The following is a 26369-nucleotide window of genomic DNA, read 5'->3' on the forward strand; positions in this document are numbered from 1 at the left end:
TGCCACTGTTTCTTTGACATTATTTCCATTGACAAACGTGGAAATAATGTCAAAGAAACAGTAGTGAATAACATGGAATTTTCTGTGGCGGGTTGGCCATGGCGAGTTGTCCTGAGGTGAGCTGGCTGTGGTGAGAAGGCTGCAGTGAGTTAACTGTGGCAAGATGATCATGGCAAGATGGCCATGGTGAGTTGGTCATGGAGAATTGTCCCATTCTGCTTCCAAATGCTTCCATCACATCAGATGAAGACTAAAGGAGGCACTTTCTCAGTGCTGGTGCTTTGTGGAATTCTCCATGTAAGGAAGTTCATCTTGCACCACCCAACTTGTCATTTTTCAAGCACTCTTCCACTTTGAAATGCTTTCATTTGGTGCCCTGGATTTAAATTACTCCGATCTTATAGGTTCTATAAGCCCCTGGAAAGATGGCTGACAGAGAATCTATAAATCTCTGCAATGCTGACTGTTCTAATGAAAATGTTTACTGCAAGCTTCCATAAAACCTCTTTTCAGAGGTCACTCTACAAGCCCATGAGCAGGTAGCTCTGGAGTTTAGCCAGCTGCTGTAATATCCATCTGTTCCCTTTGCATTCTCGTTTAACTATCTGACCAGTTACCAGTTCTCCCATCATGGCCACATGTTGCATAAATATTGACAGTACATGATCTGAAGCAAGACGAAGAGCGTTTATTTTTTTTTAAAAAATAAAACAAAACACCCAAAGCCTACAGTTGGACATGCTTCTTTTAAAGTCATAAACTCGGGTGTGTTTATTTCATCGGAAAGCCCAAAGCCAAGTGCCTGCTGTTGACTTGGCTGGAAGGCTTGTCTGGTCTAATGCAAATCAGGTCTTAACTTGATCTGGCACTTAGAAGGGAACAGATGATGAAGAAAGGGAAATTTTTGAGCATCCTCAGAAGTGCTTTGTTGGGTATGAAGAGAAACTTCCTCTTGTGCTTCCAAGTTATCTCCAGGAACATTTCCTCCAAGTTAAACAATTTCAGAGGAGCCGGAATGCCTGTTTCATTTCAATTTTGGCCAGACCCCCTTCCCCCTCCTCCCACTTCCACTGTTACAGCTTGCTCCAGTGTATCAAAGTTAAATGTTTATAAAATATATTTATCTAGTTGCTATGCTTGCATGTCAGGCACTTGATCCATCAAAAATGACAACAGATACACAGACAGAGTCAGTAGTCAGTTCTTATGGATAAAGTCACATAGACACACACACTCGTGTGTATGTGTGTATAAATAGTACATGGGTCACAGATCTTTTCCCCACGTTAAATTCTATCCCCCCCTTCCCTGTTCCCCTTCACTTCTAATTGTGTTGGGAAATATCTGTTCTGTAAGCTGCAGCTAAATGAATTACTGCCACAGATGGCCTAGAGAGATTTCATACATGCTGCACTTCATTTGTACAATAATATAAAAGGAGAAGAGGGGGAGAGAACCCATAACTCTAATCTCATGCGGGTATTATCAGTGACAGCAGATCAGGCACTGCCAGGTCCACTTGCAAGCTGCACGATACTAAACTAGCACATGACTCATCATTTAGTATTGCTGAACATGAAAAATAGCATATGAAGCCCTATCACACAGGAATACCTACAGGTAGTCCTTGATTTATGACAACTGAGCTACAAAATTCTTGTTGCTAAGTGAGACATCTGTTAAGTGAGTTTTGCCTCATTTTACGACCTTGCTTACCATAGCTGTTAAGTGAATCACTGCAGTCGTTAAGTTAGTAACACGGTTGTTAAGTGAAACTGGCTTCCCCATTCACTTTGCTTCTAAGAAGGTCGCAAAAGGTCATCCGGTGACCCCGGGTTACTGCAATCGCCATAAATATGAATCAGTTGCCCAAGCATCCAAAATTTGATCATGTGACCATGGAGATACTGCAACAGTCGTAAGTATGAAAAATGGTCAGAAGCCACCTTTTTCAGGGCCGTTGTAACTTTGAACGATCACTAAACAAAGTGTTGTAAGTCGAGGACTATCTGTACTGCCCTGAACTTTTCATTCTCCAGGTATCAATGCTTCCTGGTGATTGTTTAATGAACAAGTGTTTAACTTTAATGAGGAATTCCAAGGTTCCTGAAACACAATTGCCCTTGTGATGAGATTTAGGGCCTTTGTCTGTGGTTTAAGTCAGGAGCAGAACTGTTCACAAGGTGTCAACTCTCTCTTAGGGATATCCCACTTCTTCAGACTGGGGGCATATTTGACTTTTGATTAACGTGCTGAAGGTATTATTTGAAAAGTAGGGGCAGAAGCAAGGCGTGGGGTAGTGAGAGAGGGAACAGGAGCAGGACAAAAGTTAAACAAGGTTATATTCAAATTTAATAGGGCCCACTCATATTTCCATATCTATGAATGCTTGTGCACTGAAGCAATATTTTGTTTAGTCAAATCTAATTTGCATTCCTGGAAATCCAAGATAATTGTGGAGACTCTCGATTTGAGGATATATCCTGGCACACTACACAGCAAGATTTTTCTTCTCTATGTTGATGTATGAAGAACAAATGATCAATGACTGAGACAACCTAGAATTTGGCTGAATAAATAGATGGATAGATGGATGGATGGATGAATGGATGGATGGGGAAAACACCTGCCCTTTTCTTTACAAAATGCTCAACTATAAATTCTCCAAATGAATTGATCCATGCCTAACCAAGTGTGGTTTCATTTCCATGGGACCTGCTTAGGTTTGGTGTAAAATACATACATCAGAATCAGAATAGAGCTGGAATCTTCTCCTCAAGCAGAAGATCCTATACTATTTCAGACAGGTGGCTGCCCAGTCTTTTCTTAAAAAACCCCAGTGATGAAGCACCCACAACTTCTGAAGGCAAAGCTGTTCCACTGGAATTGTCCTCACTATTAAGAAGTTTCTCCTTAATTCCATGTTGCTTCTCTCCTTGATTAGTTTCCACCCATTGTTTCTTGTCTTGTCCTCTGGTGCTTTGGGAAATAAATTGACCTCCTCTTCTTTCTGGCAGCCCCTCAAATATTGGAATTGTGCTATCATGTCCCACCTAGTCCTTCTTTTCTCTAGACTAGCTAAACCCAAATCCTGCAACCGCTCTTCATATGCTTTAGTCTTCAGACCTTTAATCATTTTAGCTGCCTGAGTGCATGAGTAACATAATGTGCTGAATGCTGTAATATAATGACTGCTATGGGGTCTTGCTCAGCCTAAAATAGCTGCTATTGTGATATAACTAATAACAAAATACACATTGACCAGAACGCCTCCCCACCATTAGCCTCTCCCTCTTGCTTCAAACACTTACTTCAAACGTGTTTATCTACGTGCATCCCATTTCTAGGCAGGTGAATTCATTTTTGACAAATTACGGAGCTGCAGCCACCTTGTAACAAAAAAATAAATCTATGAACATTTATGGAGTTTGGGAAGCCCAGTTTTAGACAACAGGAGTGTGAAAGCATGTGTAACGTCATTTTATTCACATTGTCATCAATCTCAATGTTTTATGACCCAGATGTGAAGAAAGCATATAAACAGTCAGTGGTTCATAATTTGCCCAACAATGCCTTTCGAAAAAAGAGAAGGCAAAGTGTTCCTATTAAACAGCCTGTCTCATACTAGGGCTCTGATGTAGGTCACCAGCAGACTTCCCCTTGGAAAATAAAACATAACCATCCATGATGCAATCACATGGTATTCCTATTATGGCTCAACTTTATGCATTTACTTTTTAATCTTGCAATCCACCCAGACAATTTTTGCTACCAGTCAGTCTAATGCTATAATGAAAACTCAACTAAGTGAAAATACATTTTCAATTCGAGCTGAGCACTAGACTGTCCAGCTGTCTGCACCTGATGTGAGCAATTTGATTTGAAAGCTCAGGGATTGATGCTGAAATGTCATGGCAAGTTTTTTTCTGGATTTTTTTTTTTTATCCCCATTGGATTTGTGAGTGAAATTTGAGAGATTTGGTTTTTTTTTCCCCTTTAAACAAATTTCTCTTGACTGTGGATTCACTTTTCCCCTTTTTCCAAGTTATTTGGATCATCTTTTGGTTTTGGAACCTTGTTTTGTTTTCCTATCTCATTTTTGTTTGCATCTTTTAGGCTTTGCACCACAACTATTTTGCTTTTAGTCCTTCAAATTCTTTTAAAATTGAAAATGAGTGATGCTAGAGAGAGATCTCCCCCCATCAGTATCTGTCTGCATTCAGAAACAGTGATATTGAGGATAATTTGCAGGGCTAAGTGTCTTTATAAATTTATCCATATGTTAAAACTGTTTGTAAAATTTAATTACGGGAAAAGGCAGTGTGCATTTCAAAATGGGTGGAGTTTTGATTGTGCCATTGTTGCTGCCATCTTTATTATTTTTTAATCATATCCTGGAAAAAGGCAAGGAGTTTTGAAGAGGCGCTGATTACTGACATATGCATTCAGCCAATTCTTTGGTTTATGAGATTTCAACAGGCACAGTCTTTAACAGACATGTTTCCCAGTAGAGACAAGAAACAACCTGAAAGAAAATGAAAAATTAAGTCATAAAATTTATGCTATGTACATGTTCTACAGGTGTTTTGTTCTCCCACGGAGAACAATGTGTGCCTGGTTATTGGGAGCTACCATACTGATATCAAGTATATTTTTAAAAAATGTTTTAGTTGTCTCTTGAGAAATATCCACAAGACGTATGACATATGATCAATGTCATGGCTATTTAATATCCCAGAAAGTTTTTGGTAGATTATCAAATTCACTAGGTTTTATAGGCTCTAAAGCAGGGCTGTCAAACTCACAGCCTGCGGGCCAGATGCATCATGTGCTGGCCATGCCGACGCCCAGTTTAGCGAAGGGGGGAAAGATCGCGATTTGTCACGTGATGCTGCTGTAACAACGCGGGATTCACACCCCTGCTCTAAAGCAATGTTTCTCAACCTTGACAACTTTAAGATGAGTGGATTTCAACTTCCAGAATTCTCCAGACTGGCTGGGGAATTTTGGGAGTTGAAGTCCACCCACCTTAAAGTTGCCAAGGTTGAGAAACAATGCTCTAAAGAATGTATCCTTTATTTGATTTACAATGGCTATACTTAGTGGATGTCAAGAACCTTTAAAATCTGGAAAATAACAACTGCTTGTCACAATCTGCACTTGCAGTACTTAAGCTCTTCCATCATGATAAAGTACCTCAAAGTCAATAGTAATAAAACTGCTGATGAGAAGTGTAACACCATTTAGGTAGCTTCCAAATGTTCCCCAGATGGCAAACGCATCCAATCTAGGATCTGCTGCCCGTCTCCATTTTCATTTCATTGTGTTATCTCTTTGGAAGCCAGGAAGTCCCCACAGGTTGGGCAGATCATCCATCATCTTTTGTTTTCTCTTTTCAAAATATATCATCAATAGTTGAAGGGAAGGAAGGGGAGAAAGTAACTTTGAAAGTTCACGAAGACTTTCTTTGGTTCAACTAAAAGCCTTTAGGGGATCCGTTGGAAAAAAAAAATGCAGCTATACTCTTATATTATTTATGTGTTAAAACTGCCAATCAGGAAACAGTCAGCTAAAAGATTAGTTCTCCTTTTATTTGCTTGTACAGTAAAGGGAAAAAAATGAGGCATGAAATGCTTAGTTGCAGTTGTAATGGAGAGCAGATGGGAATAATACATATTTATAGATACTGTTAACCACATCTCTCCCACATTATTCTGATGAAGTACATGCACACTCTTGGAAAAAAAATTAAACAGCCCATTAGAACAATTTATGAACAAAGCTTCCACTGAGGGAGCTGTACGAAGAGGTCTACAGCCGATAGAGTGCAGTCCAGCTGATACCATCTGTTTGGTGTATTTGCTGAGGATTATATTACAAGCCTTGGTAATGCCACAAATTTGACAGGGAAACTGGATGAGATTTCAGTTTCATTCTTTGTCAGTAAGATAGGTTTTTCTTGGAAGAGATTTTTTCCACCATTGGAAGCAGAGTTTTTCCTCTGTGCAGAATCACAAGAAATAAACAAAGTTTAAAGGGTGGGAGTCTCTAACTCCTCCACCTTAAATGTTTCCTGGAAAACACGTCTATTAACTCCCTCCACTCCAGCTATGATCAGGTAGCCAACACTACATGATTCTGAGCATCGCTGCAGCAGGAACAGCACCAAGCCTTATGGCTGCCAATCAACATAGAGGGGTAGCATTCATTAGGAGCCGCCCTCTTTGGCAGACGTGCCCCATTCAATCCACTTGCCTAGAATTAGCAGTGAAGGTGCCTTTTGGACAGATTAGGAGGACGCACGCAAAGGTTTCAGCACTCAAAACCACTCTTCCAAAGAAATTCCATTTTGAGAAAGAAATCCAGAGGCTTGATACATAATATGACTAGTACAGAAAACATTGGCCTAAAACATAAACTGATTGGCTGGTTTAAGTCTTATATGGTAAGTCAGGTTAGATGTGGTGAATGTTTTCATGCTTCAGCCCAGCTAGGAGCTTTCTTAAGGAGAGGGAGAGGGAGGGAGGGAGGGAGGGAGGGAGAGAGAGAGAGAGAAGAAGAGAGGGAGAGAGAGACAGAGTAGAAGGGAGGGAGAGAGAGAGAGAGAAGGAGGGAGGGAGGGAGAGAGAGAGAGAAGGAGGGAGGGAGAGAGAGAGAGAAGGAGGGAGGGAGGAAGGGAGGGAGAGAGAGAGAGAGAGAAGGAGGGAGGGAGGGAGAGAGAGAAGGAGGAAGGGAGGGAGGGAGGGAGAGAGAGAGAGAGAGGGAGGGAGGGAGAGAGAGAGAGGAGGGAGGGAGAGAGAGAGAGAGAGGGAAGGAGGGAGGGAGGGAGGGAGGGAGAGAGAGAGAGAGAGAGAGAGAGAGAGAGAGAGAGAGAGAGAGAGAGAGAGAGAGAGAGAGACCTGCCCTCCCCACCCACCACCTCCATCCCCACCCACCACCAAGGCCTTATTGGACAAGGAATCTACAGTGTTCATGTAATTCCACAAGACAATTAGTAATAAACTGATAATTTATGGGAATCTGTGACAGAAAGAATATTTTAATTAACCCTATGGCTCCCCCCCCCAAACAACTGGTTGATAGGATTGCATGGTTTTTCCTGCTTAGTCCTCACTGCTGTGTGTGAAGCAGTAGGTACAAGTAAGACTCTACAAAAGCAAAAAGGTATGGCCAATAAAAACCCAGATAGCATTCCCACTCATGCGAACAAGAACCTCATTGTTTTGGCATCTGGTTTCTGGGCATCCAAGCCCCCCTGCCCCCCACAAAACACATACACCATGAAAACAAACACGAGCAGACAAGGGAGGGATTTTCTTGCTAGAGTATAGCCAGTGAAATCAATTCACAAAACTCCATTCCCAGATTTTTTTTTTTTTTTAAAGAATCAAAGTAAGGTCGGGGGCGGAGGAGGCAATTTAGTTATTCCTTGCTGGAAAAGAACAGGCCAGCATCTGCGGCTCGAATTGGTCTGCTTGTGGCCGAGAATTGGCAATTACGGACAGAAAACAAGGTGGATGGCCAGCTTGCCTGCCTGCCTGTTCTCTGCCAACAAGCGAGGAACAAGATACCCTTTGACAATATCTTGAGTGTGTACTGGGCTGTCATGGTGTAAGCCCTGCCCTGCAGCTGTGTCACAGAGCAGGCATATAGCAAAAGTGCTTGTGTATCTTGTCCTGCTTTGTTAGGGACACTCCTAGCAGGTAAAGAAAGTACTGCAGGATTTATGGAAGGATTGTAGAATGAAAATATGGGTGATGTAAAAATAGCCCTGGTCGTTATGCATTACCCTAGATTTCAGGAAGTATGGACTTCTTTTGAGAAATAAAAACTGTTTTTGATTCAAACAGTTCAGTTTAATAGAGATGTGCAGCAGTGGTGGGATTCAAAATTTTTTACTACCAGTTTTGTCGGTGTGGCTTGGTGGGCGGGGCATGGCATGGCATGGCGTGGCTTGGTGGGCGTGGCAGGGGAAGGATACTGTAAAGTCTCCATTCCCTCCCCACTCCAGGGGAAGATTACTGCAAAATCCCCATTGAATCCCGATCAGCTGGGACTCGGGAGGCAGATGGGATCGGGGCCAGTCAGAGGTGGTATTTACCAATTCTCTGAACTACTCATAATTTCCGCTACTGGTTCTCCAGAACTGGTCAGAACCTGCTGAGTACCACCTCTGATGTGCAGTGAGCAGAATATATTGGCAAAGTTTCCACTAAGTTTAATGGTTGGACCTTTTCTTTTTCAGATCCCTTCCCAGTTCTACAACCAAGGCAGAAATCCAGAGGACAAAGTAGACAGCAAAATACTATTCTGACATTTTGATTTACCTTGGCTAGTACAGCTAAACTAATAAGAAATGACAGTAGGAACTGAACATTCTTAGCTCTAAGAAACAGCTCAGTCCTACCATCAACTGAACTACTTGATCTCAGTGATGGCCATGGGTTGGCTCTGCACAGAAAAAAATGCTGTAGGAGGATTTTTGTGAGAAATATCAAGAGCTGAGTTTAACTTAAACAAGACTTTGCCTAACCGGGAACAACTGTATGCTAACACTGTCTTGCAAGTAAAATAGTACTGATCAGTTATTCTCTGTATAGAATGGTGGAAATGTACTTTGCAAGATTAAATCACCATCTAAGAAACATGCATAATTTAATTACTATTAGGTAGAATGTTTCCAGTTTCCCATTTGTTCACAATACATGAGTGTGACAACATCCAGGGAGACTGGCATTCTAGATACATTTATCTGGGAGTAAGTATTACCAAAAACAATAGGACTTCTAAATAAACATGTGTGGGGTTTTACTAGAGAATGTCTAGTGAAGTTTGCACAAAGACAATTAGCCTTATCGAACTCCAGACACATCAGTATTGTAATCGTGAATCTTAGAGCCTTGACCAGGCAGAAGGGAAAACATGTACCAAGAAGCAAATTTAACTCTGCTGTTGTGCAGCTAAAGGGTAAATGCATAGCAATTTTTTTGAAAGTTTATAAAGAATTATATAATATTATTTGCCTGGCATAGATAGATAGATCATGTGTGTATGTATATACATGTAGATAGATGTAGATGGACTGTAGGCATACATCTAGTTTTGATGAAGTTTGTCTTTGGGCTCAATAATGAACTGTGGTCAGGTATCAAAAGCATGGAAATAACAGGCTCAAATGTTCAATAAATGAAAGGATGAAGGATTTTAGAAGGAATTCCATGTGGTGTCTAGCTATCAGAATTAAAGAAGGATGCCCACTTTCACTTGCCTAAGGAACTACTTATAAACTGGTTCTCCAGGTGTGGCCAATTTTCATTATTATTCTTTGTGTTTTACCCTCAATTTGTTTGGCATTCACACTTCATAACTGACATAAAGATGGTTAGATGGGCAATTTCTCATGTAAACTGCTAGAATCAATCAGTTTTTTAATTGGACAAGATGACTCAAAGGTACAGCAAAACATGTGGGAGAAGGCAGGATGCATATTAGTCCTGTTATCCTTTTTTCTCTGCATTGCAGATTTAAACAATGGTTGCTAGTTCATGTCTCACGCTGCTGCATTTGAAAGAAAAGGAGGAAATAATTTGAGTAAGGAAAGCGCATCCAAAAGGTAACTTCTGAAATGAGTGTAGTGAAAATTCTGTCAACAGGCAATTAGCATGTTACTCATCCAGCACAAAGGTAAAGGTAAAGGTTCCCCTTACACATATGTGCTAGTCGTCCCCGACTCTAGGAGGCAGTGCTCATCTCCGTTTCGAAGCCAAAGAGCCAGCGCTGTCCGAAGAAGTCTCCGTGGTCATGTGGCCGTCATGACTAAACGCCAAAGGAGCATGGAACGCTATTACCTTCCCACCAAAGGTGGTCCCTATTTTTCTACTTGCATTTTTTATGTGCTTTTGAACTGCTAGGTTGGCAGAAGCTGGGACAAGTAACGGGAGCTCACACCATTACGCGACCTAGGGATTCGAACCGCTGAACTACTAACCTTTCAATTTACAAGCTCAGCATCTTAGCCACTGAGCCACCACATCTCGTATCAGCACAGAGAAAAGGAACAGATAAATGGTTGGTTTGCTGCTCACAATTCCACATGATTTCTGAATAAACTTAAAAGCCCAAGGCCTCATTCAGACTCTTAAGAGGATCCCATCTTTTATTTTAACAAATGCCCCATTTACCTTTCTCTGCACTTGTGTTCTTTAATTTGCTGCAGGTCCATGAGGAGAGGGCTTAAAGTTTGCTGAAGAGTCTTTCATAAGGGTTTTGCCAAATCCAAGTAAAAGGGAAGCAATCCTATTCTAATGCTTAATGCTTTCAAGGTTCACAAAGGGGTCTTCTGTGTAGAGTTTTTGTGCTACTTTTATATCAGCATTAGATTTCCTCATCCCAATGTTCACTGATACCGAAGAGAGCAGGCATTCCTCTAATTTATTTGAAATTGGATTAATGGTGTTTTTGAGGAAGGACAATGCTGGTTGATAGGTACTGTTTTCTATTCATTTGCTGAAATTTCACAATTTGCTTTTAAGGAAACTGGAGTGGTCATCAGACTTAGCGATTTGGAATGTAGCAAATTCTGCAACTGCCCACTGATTGCAATTTTCACAAAAGCTCTAGTCTAAGAGACTCAGTGTTTTTCAGTCTAGACCTGGATGTCACTTGACATGCTAATTGAATTTCTGCAAAGGCTTCTTATCCACAGCTACCAACCAGGTTAGCACTCTTGGGATAGTTTTGGATCTGTTCATACACAATATACAATCTCCTTTTTTTTTTTTTTTGAACAAAAGATAATACTTGAACAACAGAGTTATAAACCGTCTGGTATTTATTGAAATAAAAATAAATGCATTTTTACAATTCCCAAACATACAGTAGGTAAGCCATGTACAAAAATACCAGTTTCATTAAATGCAGCTACAGAGGATTATTATTTCTTTTTAGAAGAAAAGTGCACAACAGGTTTTGAAGAAGGAATCAGGCTGGTCTGCGTTTTTATTTAGAAAGCCAGAAATGGAAGGAAAAGGCTTGCTTCACCAAATTAAGTAGGTGCAGGTATAAATGGCGATAATTTGCATATGTAGAGAAAATGAGGCAGAAGTTTGGCTCATTAAAATGAGCCTAATTTTCTTCAAATGCATTTCAAAACTATATCCTATGACAGTAGAGAGGAAGTGACCTTTATAATATGTATGTTGAATAAATTGATTCAAGATTAAAATATTGGTAATGGGGGCACAGAATAGACAGATTGCCCGATATCCCAGGGCATCCTCTTGCCTCTCTCTTGAGGTAAGAGAGGGAATATGCATGCTTCCTTCCACCATCTAGATTGTTTTACTGAACCTTGACCTATGCAGAAAACTCCAAACCAGCAGTCTGATTTGTGCAATGCATCTTCAATACTAGAAAATGAAACCAACTGACATTCAATTTAGCACCTATGTACGGACTGCAACAACCAAGGCACTCTGAGAACTGTTGTTGGGTGGGAAGGGGCTCCAGAAATGTCCAATAATTCAAACAACCCCTTCACAACCTTTTTGCAGTCGGATTATGTGCAGAGTTTATTTTTCAGAAAAGTAGGAAGCAAGGACAGTTAGAGCAGATCTACAAGGTTACGCTAATTATCTGGATGTGATCTGTAATACTGAGGACTCGGAAGGGCCTAGGTGGTGTTGTAATTTTTTTTGTAATATGCTGGCATCTCCAAGTCAAGACGTCAGAGACATTTTGAACAAGATTTTTCAGGACTCTAAGAGAGCTTAGAAAAAAGATCTGGGTTAGGGAAACAATTTGTCTGGGAAACAATATAAGATCTTGTTCTTGTATTGTTTTTTTCTTATGGTTTACAATGTGGTTTAATGTATTCAAGAAATATGGGAGGCTGTTTTAAATCAAGTCTAACCTGTTGGCTCTTCTAGCTCATTATTATCTATAATATTTGGCAACAGGTGACCACAAAGTCTGACTGGAGTAGTTTCCAGTTCTGCCTGGAAGCAGAAAGACAAAGAATGCATTATCAGTTTAATTATAAATTATGAAAGCCTATAGAGACACACTATTTTCATTGTGGGACAAACAGTGATAACCTTCCTGCATTTTTCCTTTCCTTTCAGTGGTATAATCCCATTACTATACATGGGAGAGTTTCCGTGGGCATTAGTTTTGCATTTGATAGTAAGAGAAAGAAACAGAATGTTACTTCTTATTACAATAAAGTACTAATGGTGAGCAACATAGTGATTTGGCTTCAGCTTCAGAGTTGCCAATCTTAACTTGTGTTACTTAAGTTTAACATGAAGTTATTTTACTGTGTATTGGGCAATTCCTTGTGTTAAAAGAGCATGGGACAGTGCAGGGGTGGGATTCTACCAGTTTAACAACTGGTTCACTGAGCGCGCGCATGCCTGACGCACACTTTCGAGAAAAGTCACCTTTCGCATTGCAGCCGGCGAGGAAAACAGCTGAGGCGCAGCAATCCACTCTGCCGCACCGATCAGTTGGATTTAGGAAATGGAAATATAGGTGAGTATAATGCAGGGGCGGTCAGGCAGGCCCACTTCAAAGTCAGAACAAACCGGTTAGCTCACGGCTGAAAGTCGGAGCTAATGGTTCACCTGAACTGGTCTGAATCGGTAGAATCCCACCACTGGGACAGTGGTTTGTGCCCTGAGATTAACATTGATATATGGTTTGTTGGTTTCTTTGATGGGTACTATAGCGCAATACATGAGATGTTCACACAAGTTTCCAGAATTTTAGAACTTACAGTCCTATTCATAATTGCATCCACGGATGTTCCATATTCATTAAATTCAGAAAGTCCTGAGTGGTAATTATGTTTAGCTGATCTACCTAAAACAATCATAAGCGCTTCCAGATGGACTACTGCTATTAAAAAGCTTTTGAACAGTTACTCCACCTTTCTCTCCTCAACAGTTTCGATAGTAAGAAGAAGAAAAAAGGAATTGTAGAGAAATAAATGAGGGCTGCAAGCAGAACACAAAATCATCTGGATCTCCTGTAAAATTCTGTGTTAGACACATAATACATGATCTGAAAGCACTGAAGTTGCTTATGGTATCATAAAGCATATCCAGAAGATTAATTTGAGACACAATTTCATCAGATACAATAAAAAAGATTAATGCCATAATTTAGCTGTGTGACTTTAAAGATCTACATTCTATACTGAACTGCTTTGCCCTGATTGGACATTTTATACATTATTTTTCTAAATATATGCATTTTTATGAAATATTTTTAATAATATGCATTCTTACTGACAACTCTTTTCAAAATTTAGGGAATTACACATTTCAAATAATATTTGTATTTCCTTTACATATTTGCTAGAAAAATATAATTATATTAGTTTGCATTAAAATAACTCGCATTAATTTCTTCTCCATACCTATTTGAAATGCTTCGCAAATGGAAAACTTTAGACTAGGTTCTAGAATGAATGGCTTTTTCTCTGCAATTACTTCTAAGCTGTTATATCTTGGAATGCCAATCGTGGATGCAATGTTGCAAGATTAAGGGGGAAATTATAACCCAAATCTTCAAATCATATCTCATATTATACATTCATAACATCATATATCATGAAATTTATTTCATGATTCTTTGAAGCCATTCAAATTATTTTAATTTTTTTAAAAATTTACATGGGTAATGGAACAGAACATCTGTAATGTAAATGAGTAAAGGGGAAGGGGAAAAAAAACCTAAACAAAACTAAACAAAGCAACCAGTTTGCTGTATATATTTGAGTTAAGATCCCTGATAATTTTTGCATAAAACCTTTAGCATCCATATTAAGTTCAGAGTGATACAGTATTCAGATTAAAACATCAGGAAGCCAAAGCTGATATAACAAAAAGATCACATCGTTAGATTCTAAAACCAAAAAAAATATGAACATATGAGAATGTAATGTTCTTTCAAAAACAAAGGCATTAACAGAACGGGAAATTGGAGTAAGCACCTTTTCTTCTTTTCTAGAAAGCATTCCCCCTTTATTCTTGCTAAGAGCTGCACACAAAAATTATAGAGGAGTGGAATGTTACCATGTTAAAAACAGTACAATTATGACACTTGCTATTATATAGAGATCCCAGTAACATTAAATTATGTTTACAGAGCAAAGAGATATGTGTGTTTGCAGACCACTCCAAAGCCTGCAGTGTTTAAATCTTATTGGAGTTGACATATGGTATGCTTAGATTAGTAAATCTGTGGGTACAGGCTCCAAAGGTAAGAAACAAGGAGAATGGAATAAAACCATTTGTCCATGGCTTATAAAAAGCTTGTTATAAATTCTTGTTACTCCAGGCAGCTAGCACGGAGATTGCTTATTTTGTTTGGGATAAAGATCCTGTTGTGTGAAGATTCCTAAATGGGATATTATTCATAGATTCCCAGCAACTCACAGGAAATCTCAAGTTCAACTTTCAGAAACTGAGGTTGAAGCTCAAAAGGATCAACAGAGTTGAAGCAGTTTGCAACAACAATGAACATTAGAGACCAGTTTCTTGGAGCTTGGAAAAGAAAGCATGTGAGGGATAATTATTTATTCTCCACCAGAAACAAAACCCTGGAGAATCTCTACAGAGCAATTCTATGAGCTTGCTTCAGAGATATTGATTTAGCCTCTAGATTTTTGTGCCTTCTGGATATGATAATTAGGGAGTATGTGTTGGAGTCACATTTTTGAAGAAGGCCTGGCTGAAGAAGATTTTGCTTGTAAACATAATCTCTTGCAGTAAAGACTTCATTACAGCAAAGGCAACAAGCTGCAATATATCACCTTTATCTACCCAAAATGTCTCTCCATCCTATAATTAAATGGTACAACAACCAGGAAAATGAGGTCATTTCTAGCAGAATTAGATAGAAGGTACCTGGGTTCTACTAATACACGGTGTCAAACCCGCTGCGTCGCTTTGCCATCACATGACATTTGTGATGTTTTCCCCATTCGCGGAGCTGGGGTGGGCATGGCCTGTGCAAGATGCATCTGGCCCGTGGACTGCCAGTTTGATACCCCTGCACTAATAGATCCCTTCATTTGCAATAGACAGACAAGTGTTTCTATTTTCCAAATATTAGCAGCAGCAATGTGACTTTGTTCCACCTGAATTAGATTGCTATAATGAAAAATAACTTCATGTAAGCAGAAGGTTTTTTTTTTTTGTTTAAAAGGACTGTGAGCTCAACATTCTTCTGATACCTGGCTCAGAATGTACTAAACACATTCAGCAAACCAAACACCATTGTGTTTTAGTTCCAATATTAAGTTCTCTGATACAAATCTGGCTCTACTTTTTAAGAAAAAAAGGGTGAGAATTTTTAATAACAAGGAAAAAAAAACATTATTAGCACTGTTTTTAATACTGTTTCAAAAATTCTGTAAAAAGCCTTGTATGGTAAAAACAGAAATGGGGCAAAATGAATACTTGGCTATATAAGAAGTACCACTGCCTTCTTTTTAGCTGCTTTCAATTGTTTGGCTTTCACTTCTGATATTCCTGTTTTAAGTCTTGCACCTATTTTTCCCTTTGGATTGTAACCTTCACCAGTAATATGCAGATGCTTATAAGAAGTAATTGACACCCATATGTGATGGGTGTTGGCCCTTTTGATTAATACAGAGAGACTAACAATAGGTTGCTTGTCTTATGAATCCAACATACAATTATGATGATGCTGTTCAAATTACAGATCAAATCCTATGGTTTGAGGGTAAATCTTACCCTACAGGAACATCTGGTAATTATTTAGTAAACATGTAAGTTTTAAATTAAACAAAATGAAGGCTCATTTTAAAAAGAGGAAGGTGGTTTGAAAAATAGGATTTTTTTCACCTCTCCAAAATTAAGACAGTAGCAGAAGCCTTTTCAAATTTTATACTGTAGAGGCATAGTAGAGAAAAAGAGCATCTGTATGCATATTCCATTTACAATATGCACATTACAGCTAACTTTAAAAATGCAGATTTAATTCCACAGGACTAAAGCAATAAATGAAAGACAAAGTCTTAGCAATATTTAAAATGACACACTAATCAACAGAAAGGGGGGGGGATTAATGACTAACAACTAATGTGACTATAGCCCCAGAAGGCCAACCATATCTAGGTTTTAAGCAAGCAGACATGAATGAAGTTGAACATCAGAATATTACTGGAGTAATGCAATAAAGTGACGTGCATTTCAGCAGCTTCAGAGCTCTGGATTCTAGTCTTCAGCCCTCTGCTTAAATCATTTGAAGCAGCTTATGTGCAGAACAGCTGTTGCTTTTAATCCACAGTGTAGAAAGTCCAAAACCAAGTAAAGACATCTGAATTTTCTTTTAAGAAATTTGGTGGTGGTAGTGGGAAGGACCAGAATTTCAAAAAGCTGTTGCACCTTGATGTCTTACCAGTTTAATGTGGAAATTAAGGTAAGAAAGGCAGCTGGTTTTGGGGTGATGTGCCACTGGCATAGGTGGAGAAATAATGGGATTCCCTCTTTCTACTGGGAAATTTGCAAGATTCAAATCCAGTTTAGCAACTGTGGATAATGATGCTACAGGTAATGAGGCCTTGAAAAAATATACTTTCTGCATACACAAATGTTTGCCCATGATCTTGCATGCTATATGCATAGTTTTAGAAAACGGCCCCAAACCACAGGTATGTGAAAACTGTTACCACTGAAGTCTGATCATGAAACCACAGATAATGAAACCATGATTTAATAAGGGCCATCTGTGCATTTGTGCAGGTCAGATTCATTTCAACACATGCACACTAAAAACTTATTGTTTAGCACTGAAGAAAAGTTTATTTTAATAACTTAAAAGGGGAAGTTTAATCTTTAGTGCTGGTCTCACTGCTATAAACAATGATAAATATAATATCTTCCACTTTAGCAGATGCACAGGGACTATTATGCAGATCTGAGTGAGACTTGATGAAATATATGAAAAAGGCAAAAAGCATTTTCACAGAAAAATAATGTTACTGCCCAAAGCCTTGTCTTATAACAGCTGAATTAGCCTTTAAGTTCTCTCATACTCTGAGCTGGTATGCCTGAGGGATGTAGATATACAAAGCCCCCTTTCAGTTAAGTTCAACTCCTGATGACGTTATGAATGCATCCGTCTTTACAACAATATGGAAGTGGTTTGCAATTGCTTTCACCCAGAATGTTTCTGACTTCACAATCTGGTTCACAACCTTGGTAGTCTCCTATCCAACTACTAATCAAATCAAACACAGCTTGTTTTTTTCAAGGTCAGCCAAAGTCAGATAACTACTAAGCCAGACATTATACAGAATAAAAAATTGAGGCATGCATGCAGTCCGTAACTAACTTGCTTCTATGTCCAAATGAAGGGCTAGATAGGAATACAAACGGTGGAGAAGCAGAGAGGAATCTCCTGTCAGAGATAGGCAACCTGGCACCCCCTGGTGGTATGGACCAATATTAACCAATTCCAGGCTATGTGGTCAATAAGAGAGAACGGTTAATAAAAATGTCAAGAGGACATTTGTCAACCTTCCTGAACATGCAAGCCAAACTACAGTATGTTGTTTCAGAGTGTTTTCATAGAGGAAAGCACAATTTCTTCACTGTAAGTTTTGGCCTCAGTAATATTTAATAAAGTCAGAATAGCTGACTGGAACCATACATGGTTATGAAGCAGAATGACATTTTTCTCTTTTGTTTTTCCCAAGACTGGAATCAGTTTTTACATTGGATTGTTCATGCAGTTTGCTTATTCAACTAGCAGGCATCCTGGCAAAGGATTTAGCATTCAAAACATGGATTAAATGGCAAATAACAAATCAGATACAAGCATTGCTTTTCAGCTTTCATATGTTTGCATTCCATGGAACTTCAGGAAATGCAATTTTGTCTCCATAAATATTCTGAGTTACAAAAGAGAAATGCATCTCCATGCAAAATTGGAAAGAAAAATACCTGAACTCATTTGAATGATGTCTCAGTTCACGTCTACCTCTAATAACAATAATAATCTTTCCAAAGAGTAACAGGCTGTAAGAGATATTATAGATTAACGTGCACTGAAGAGTGGCCAATTCCCATTTTTCAGCATTTCAATACTTATTTCTGTATTTAAGGAAAAGGATTGGAATTGCTGAATGAACTAGTAATACCCCTTTTGCTAGACTCTAAGCCTTCGGACTGAATGTGCTGCAGCTGGTCTTGTTGTTGTTGTTGCTAACAATGAATACAGTGAGTTTTCTTGCAAACCCAAGCTTTGTACAAAGGGGAGGGAGAGTCACATAAGGCTTTTTTTCCCTTCCCAGATGGCCTTTGATGGCACATATTCACAGAATGCAACCATTATTTTCCACAGGAGATCCATACATTCTTATAATATGAATCTCTGGGACTTTCCTTTGCAGAAAACCTTACTAAAAGATTTGTGTGGGACATCAGTTGGGATTTCACATATGCTAAACCATAGATGTGGTATACTGAATAAAACATAAATAGCTTTGGCCAACATACTAAACCAGAAATCATGGTTTGCAAACCACATAATACATGAAGCAAAACATTCACTGCAATAGCTAAGTGTTACCTAGGGAATTACTGAAACATCGGCAGTAAGAGGTAAATTAGCTTCTTCCTTGAATTAGGGTTGAAGTCAAGTGGACACAACTTTTCCTACATTCTATTAGCTGCTCCTTTGTGATCTGTCTTTTGGCTGTAGTTGGGAGGGAAGTCCTACTTTTGCTTTCTGGACTCTAGGAAATTTACAGAGACAAGCTGGAGGCTTTGGATCTGTTGCACAATTGTGCACAAGACATTTTTCATGCTCTGAGGGGGGGGAGGGGTTGGGGGACCAACTCAAATTGCAGAAGGATTTTTTTTTCTTGGAGTAATATTGGTAAACATGTTAGAAGGCTAATCTGGTATTAACATTGTTTTGCAGGTGTAATTTTGCATCTTGCCAATTACATCAGTCTGTAGTCTGAAACAACCTACGCTATGACCCTGAAAACAGTGTCTTGCCTAGAGCTGGCAAAAGATTTGGCAGCAATTAAGTCTTCAGACTAGAAACCAGAAAGCCATAAATTCTAGTCCCACTTTAGGCATGAAAGCCAACTGGGTGACTTTGGGCCAGCCACAATCTCTCAGCTCACCTCACCTCACCTCATTGGGTGATGGTTGTCAGGAAAATTGTAGGAAGAAGGAGTATTAGACACCATAATTTTCGGAGTATAAGATGTTCCGGATTATAAGACACACCTTATTTTTGGGGGGAGGAAAATAAGAAAATAAAATTCTGCTTGAGAGGCTCTCTGTTTGGGAGGCTGTATTTGCAGCCTCCAAAAGCTCTGTTTGAGAGGACGCGCGGAGGCCGAAGGGTGAGGGCCAATGGGTGGGCGGGGCTACATTCGATGTATAAGATGCACCCAAATTTTCACCCTTTTTTGGGGGGGGGGAAGTGCGTTTTATACCCAGAAAAATACGGTATGTTGAACTTGCATTATTTATAAAAATAATAAAGGGGGAAGTACAAATAAAAGAAACAAATCAGCCCAACCTTCTCTTGTACTCCTCTACTTGATGTGTAAAAATTGGCCGATGAAGCTTTTCACATCTTTGAGATAAAACGTTCACCTCTACACATCTGTCATGTTATTGGAACATTGTTGGAAATGAATTGTTGGAAAGCCAGCAGTCCTATTCTGAACTAACAAAATCATTTTATGAGAGCATCTCAGGACTATTCTTCCGTGCTGGCCAATTTTCCTCCCCTCATTGCCCCTCTTCTCTATTCTCTCCACCCACCCTTCTTTTCATGCTTTCTTGTATCTCCTGGATACACTGGAGTGCCTTTGCAGATTCATATTACAGCTCAGGATTCCAGCTGCACTATCCATACCATGTTCAACCATATTTAATATTTTGTAAGATTTAAGAAGGCCTTAATAGGTCCTTTATTGGGTTATCTACCTGGAACAGAAAGCTGATTATTTACAGAAACTGATCGGGTTCGTACAGTGCAATAAATCACAGCTGTTTAATTTTTTTAACAATGCTGTTTGAAGAAACCAAATTGTGCCAAGCCACAAACCATGATTTACATGGTAAACTAAAAACCAGAGAAAACCACACTATGATTTAGCATGATATGTGGACCCAGCTAAAGTACACACACACACCATGAAACTATAGTTGACTTCTCTTCCCTTTGGCAGAACATTTAAAAGCACATTATACGATTCTATCTGAACTACAATGTTGCCAACTCTGATTTAACTATGCTAAGGGGAACAATCAGATACATATTCTAAATGCCTGTTTACTTTTTAGGAGAATTCCAAGTCATCCAATCTAGCTGAATAGTATGAAATTGAGAATAAACAAAAAGAAATCCTTTTTCATGCAGCATGTAGTTATATTGGCATTTCTTTCCACAACATGGAGAAAATAGAGCTATGTAAAGTTTTGACTTCAATAGAGATTTTCATAAAGCACCTTTGGAAAGCAATGTGATCCTAATGGTTCTAAGAGTGAAGCGACCATGTTGGTTCACCTCACCATATTGTGTACCACCTTTCAACAATCTCCTACAGAGCTTTGTCTGTGGTAGAAGGCCGAGAGGAGCTCCTTGTGGAGTGCTACAGGAGAAGACTTAAAGGAGCTTTCTCCCACCATATTGCTCAAGGGCTTCTTGGTATGGCTATTTCAGTGAATACTGTGACTGATTGTAATGTGCATCCAAAGCAGTCAACCTGGAGCCCAGGTTGATGGTCTTCCAGAAATGTCCTACATGTAGTTTCAAGGAGGTAAGCGATGTCTTCTCTGCAACCCTAGTCCATGGTGCTTGTCTTATCCAAACTATTTGCCAGAACCCCCACACTGAGGTCTTCCAGGCCAGGAAGTTCTGAGGTACAATGTGAGCAATCCCAAAACTGCCTATCCTGGGAACTGTCTTATTGAGAAAAACCTGGGAAGAATCTTCTCCTACAAACTGACCCATGTGGTAGGAGGCCACCCAAATGGTTTTGTTGAGGCAATATGGGTCATGATTCACTTCAGCCTTGGTGGAATGAATCATATTGTCTCTGCAGTGTGAACTGTTTCACTGATGTGAATCTAAGTCTCATCACCTACTGCTTGTATAAAAGGGATCAGATAAGCTGATGGGACAAATAAGATTTTCAATAATTACTAATTATGCTGACTATATGCCACCCTGAAGATCAGATGTTTTATGCCATTAATACTTGCTCTTGGGGAATATGAGCAGGGGTGTGAGACGGGCTGGGCTGAGAGAGAATGGTTGCTCCAAAGCAGAGGTCTTCAAACTTGGCATCTTTAAGACATGTGGACTTCAACTCCTAGAATTCTCCAGCCAGCATAGCTGGCTGGAGAATTCTGGAAGTTGAAGTCCACAAGTCTTAAAGCTGCCAGGTTTGAAGACCTCTGCTCCAAAGAATCAGCCTTTTTTAAAAAAAAAAAAGAAAAAAAATATGACTGTATGCCATTTGCTTCTGTATTTCTAAGCATTTTGGTATCATATAACATTAACAAGGGAATTTAACAAGGAATCCCTTGTTAATTTTGTTATTTTCACAATATTTCAGCATTAAGTATAATGAGATGTGATTTAAAATATATCATGGTGGGGATCCAAAGGGCAACCCCATGGTGGCTTCTCTTTCTGCTAGTAAGGTGAACACATAAAAAGATGTGAGATGAGGATATTGGCAACAGCCACAATGCAAGACACATGATCTGTAGGGTGACAACATTAACCAATGAATATGGGGAAATAGGAAGCAGCAACACATTTATTCAGACCACTGGACCACTTAGTGCAATGTTTTCGGTAGCAAATCTCCAGAGATTCAAACTAACCCAAACTTCAATGCTATAGATCAGGGGTCTCCAACCTTGGCAACGTTAAGCCTGGTGGACTTCAACTCCCAGAATTCCCCAGTTTTGCTGCCTGGGGTATTCTGGGAGTTGAAGTCCGCCAGATTGGAGACCCCTGCTATAGATGGCAACCCCTCCAGGTTGGAGACCCTGCTATAGATGGCAACTGGAATCCTTTGCACATAAAATGTTATGGCCCTCCCTTTAACAGTAATCAATTATAATTAACTGGACAGTATATTTTTTAAAAATATACTGTTTCTGATTACAGGCACACATAAAATTTACAGAGGGCAAATGGCATCTTAAGAGGCATCCCTCATTCCCTTCCCAAGATATAAGTTAAGGTTTAGTTTAGGTTCCAGTTTAGGTGTGCATCTTCTGCATTCAGGCATTCGAATACATCTGTATTTTGTCAGATGAATATCCTATCAGCAATAGCCATGGTGATCAATGGGAAGGATTGAGTAGAAAATCCACATCTGGATTGTGCATACTATATAAATTCAATAAGAAGTTAACTGGCTAATACAATTAATCGATTACCTTTTTTCAATCAGATGGCAATCCTAAACATGATGTATGTAAAAACACAGGAAGGAAAATGACACATGGCTGCTGCTGCCTTTGGGTGGTAAATCATTTTTCATACCTTCTTATATTATTCTTTTCATTTTTGTGCTTAACACAGACTATTTTTCAACAAAGACATACTCAAATAAAGAGTAGGATTTGTTGAAAACATCGATGTCAGGACATTTTTGATACACACACATATATATATATATATATATATATATATAAATCATATATACAATATAAATATAGTCATATATTTTAAAAACGTAATTTAGCTCTAAATATGAATACTTCATCTCTCCAGCCTGAGCGTATATTGGATAATGGCGGTCATTTAACCAAATTTCCAGTTTAAATGGACTCCTTAGCAGTTGCCATGATTCTTGAAGGACTTATACAAGATAAAGATCTGCGGGGGGGAAAAACCGCTAGGAAAAATGCAATCTGTCAACTTAGCTGCACTGCAGGCAAGGAGAACTTAAATTGGCGGTGGGCGATCGTGTCTCAGCATTAAGTTGAAGGAGTGGGCAAAGTTGTTGGTGAGCTTGCAACTGTGTGTCTCCTCTGCTAGTGGGAGCAGAAAAGCAAGGAGTAGCAGAAGCAACAGCAGCAGCTGGAGGGGTAAAGCTGCACAGCACACACGACGTAGGAAGGAACATGCACTTACTGGTCGACCCTGAAAGACAGAAGCCACAGGCATTAATGGAAGCTAATACATGACTCTGAACTGAATCAGGCATTTCCTAGGCAATGGAAGCGTAAAATAATAAGGGAATTATCTTCTCAGGGTAAGCTCAGCCTTTTGGCTGGTTGTGCTGATCATGCACTGCTTTGTACGGCATTGAGACAGAAGTGATAAATACCATACCCATCTTTCAAAATGCAACAGCATCCACAGTCCACTAATCTTAATCATCGTTATTACTAGTATTACTATTTAAAGATCAAGTAATCCCAAAAATGTTCTACGAGCATGATGACAACATCTTGTGACATTTTGTTTTGGGTCTTTGAAATTTCAAGATTCTCATGTGAAATTTCATTTACTGAAATCTTGTAGATTTGTTTGGGTTTGGGCTGTCTTTTATTTTGTTTTGATTTTTTTTGCAGGACCTGCAGATCTGAAAAATTTACCAAGTCTTTCTTTAAGGGATTTGGAGGATAGCTCTGCAGATGCCTCAAAGTTTTAATTTTAAGTAAAGCTGTGAATTTTGATAACAGCATCATCATCAAATTTACTTTACACAGAAGAATTTAATTTAATTAATCTAAATTAATTTAAGAACATTGTTAAGGTAGTCCAACAGAGTCTTAATTGTGTTTTAAGTTACTTCTTAGTTAAAATGAAGAGCTGAAAGGGTAAGTCAAGAAAATCAAATTTCTCTAGAACACTTGTGGGATCACTCAAAACTATAATAATAGCTCTAACTTAAAAGATATATCCCCTGTCAGGAAATAGATCACAAAATCCAAAAATTCATCAGCAGGAATAACCAACAAAGTCTTTAGAATGTGTCACTGAAATCTGTTGAACAAAATAAATTTAGAAAACTTTAGAAAATGGAAATTTGAAACAACCCCCCCTCAAATGAAGTACAATTTTTTCATAGCAAAAGAGCAATAGAGGATTTTTTTAAAAAAATGGATTTTGAAGAAGGTAGTACCTAATGCTAATCTTGATATCTTGAAAAAGTCCTTCCTTGATTTAGCCAACATTGACAACTTCTTCCCTACCTCTCTTTTGGGAAGGTTGTTGAGAAGGTGGTGATGAGTCAACTGTAGAGGCTCCTATATCTGTATTCCTACTATTTAGCATCCAGTGCACTCTCAAACATGGGATAAAAACCACATTAAGCACTGGTTGATAATTTTTGTTAGAACCTAAGTGGGCAAGTGTGTGTGTTTTGGTTCTGCTAGCAAATTAGCAACATTTGCTATTTAACAGCATTAGCAACATGTTATTGCTTTATATTTTATATCACCTGCAAGAGATGAAAGTTGGGGTACCCTTTAAGATAGTTTTGCTCCCAGCTTATTGGATGGTTCCAGTTGGTAATTATTATTAAGAAGAACTCCAGCATTTGGTTATTCCAGTAGTATAAAGGTATTTGGAAAACATTTAGTAGTTGGGGGTGAAGGGTACTTTGCCACTCCATGTTGTGCCATAAATGCTATTGAAACTGAAGATGTCAAGAACTGGATGACATGAAACGTGCTCAAATTACAACCTTCCAGGATAAAGTTGTTTGGCCAGCATTAGAGCATGTTGTAACACCATTCCTAGAAGTTATTTTGGATGAGTAGTGCTGTCCCTTAAGAAGTTAGTTCATGTACTTGGTGGTCCTTTTGGACTTAGGTTCCCATACAAGCAGTAGGTCAATCCTGTGCCAGGAAAATCCTTGCCCAGCTGATGCACCAATTATGATTTCCTCTAGTCCATGATACCCATACCTTAGGGATAGATAGTGACTTCTGCCTTCAACTGGGCTACTATAAGTAATGTAAGTTAGGGTGCTCTTGAACATGACTCAGCATCTGCAGCTGTGCAGAATGGAGTAACCAGAATGCTTGAAGGGCTAAGCCCATTTCTGCAAAATAGCACAAATTTTGAGATTGCTGCATAGACTCCAAGTAAACATCTGAGTCCAATTCAAAGTGCTAGTTATCACCTTTAAAACTCACTATGGTGTAGTTCTGGGTTATATCAGGCACAGCCTTACCAGAATTGAATCTGTCACTCTGGTGAACATCAAGTGAAGGTCTGCAAATAATTCTTTACCTACGAGAAGTGCATGGGGGTTGGGGTAGGTGGCCAACCTTCTCCAGCATAGTGTGCACTCCCTAGAACATGCTTTCTCAAGAGGTATGTTCAACCCTCCCTCCTCACATTTCACAAGACTGTTAAAAGCATTGGGTGTTCAGTTCAAATTATTATGAGCATTTCTTTTGGACATATAGTACTGTTTCTATTTGGCTATTACTATTTCTATTTTGATTTCTTTGCTACCCAGAGTCTTAATTGATTGGGGTGGCCTTATAAATACTGTAAAGAACAAAATAAACAAACACTGTTTCTTCTCTGACCCAATTTGATTAGCTGCTATCTCTTAAGCAGACGCTGAAACCCTGCACATCAGATGCCTTGTAAATTTATAGGGCATTTGATTTTTAACCAACTTTCAACAATTGCTGAATAACGCAAGCCATTTTTTAAAATTATATTGAATAGTATCTTCTGTGTAAATACTGTAAGCAAAACTTCTGTAGTGGCCTACTCCACAGCCTTTAGAAAACAAGTAATGAACATAAAAGGCAAACATTTCTGGGGTGCCTAAAACCTCTTTTCAGCAGTCAAAAACCTGGATCAACTCAGTATTAGCTTGCCAACCCTTCAGTCGCTAAGAAAACGTTCTGTATTATGAAATAACTTTTCCAGACAATTTTTCTGCCTTAAGGGAAAACACTGTTTTTTTTTTTAAATATTTGTTTTGTGATTGCCAAGTGTTGGCTAGTTTTTCCAAATGGTTTTCATGCCAAGCAGGGACTTAATTATATGGAAGTGCAAGTTTCACACTCTTTCCTCCTGGCAGAAAAGTTTCTTACTTGTGTGCATTTCCTGCATTTGAGGCATCTACCATGTTGGCTTGTTCAGCATTTAGCACTTGATTGTCTTGCTCACCTTAATCATTGGAGGGCAGCAGAAAAGTCCCCCATTAAAATCTTTTTAAATTATTATTATTCTTGTACAATTTTATATTTTTCAAGCTGCCAGGGAATGAAAAAGGAAGTGGAACAGATGGTGAAATTTGAACTCAATTCAGTAGCCTTGGTTATTTCTGCTGCTTAGCAATGGCTAAGGGAATGGAAAAGGGA

General features: G+C 39.0%; 1 protein-coding gene across 3 annotated transcripts in view; it reads right to left on the reverse strand.

The window, feature by feature from the left end:
• Positions 1-4455: 4455 nt before the first annotated feature.
• Positions 4456-26369, reverse strand: part of SYNE3 (spectrin repeat containing nuclear envelope family member 3) — a 91041-nt gene continuing 69127 nt past the window's right edge. For 2 of the 3 annotated variants that reach the window (XM_070931540.1, XM_070931539.1), the window contains one exon: positions 22698-23172. In XM_070931540.1, the coding sequence (XP_070787641.1) occupies positions 22975-23172 (198 nt within the window). In that variant the 3' untranslated portion in view covers positions 22698-22974. Of the gene's footprint in view, positions 4526-22697; positions 23173-26369 lie in introns of those variants that run through there. The other variant, XM_070931541.1, reaches the window with a different exon arrangement.

Source organism: Pituophis catenifer, unplaced genomic scaffold (assembly GCF_029215685.1).
Source record: "Pituophis catenifer annectens isolate HBS135680 unplaced genomic scaffold, rPitCat1.0.hap2 SCAF_1, whole genome shotgun sequence".
Taxonomy (NCBI): Eukaryota; Metazoa; Chordata; class Lepidosauria; order Squamata; family Colubridae; genus Pituophis; species Pituophis catenifer.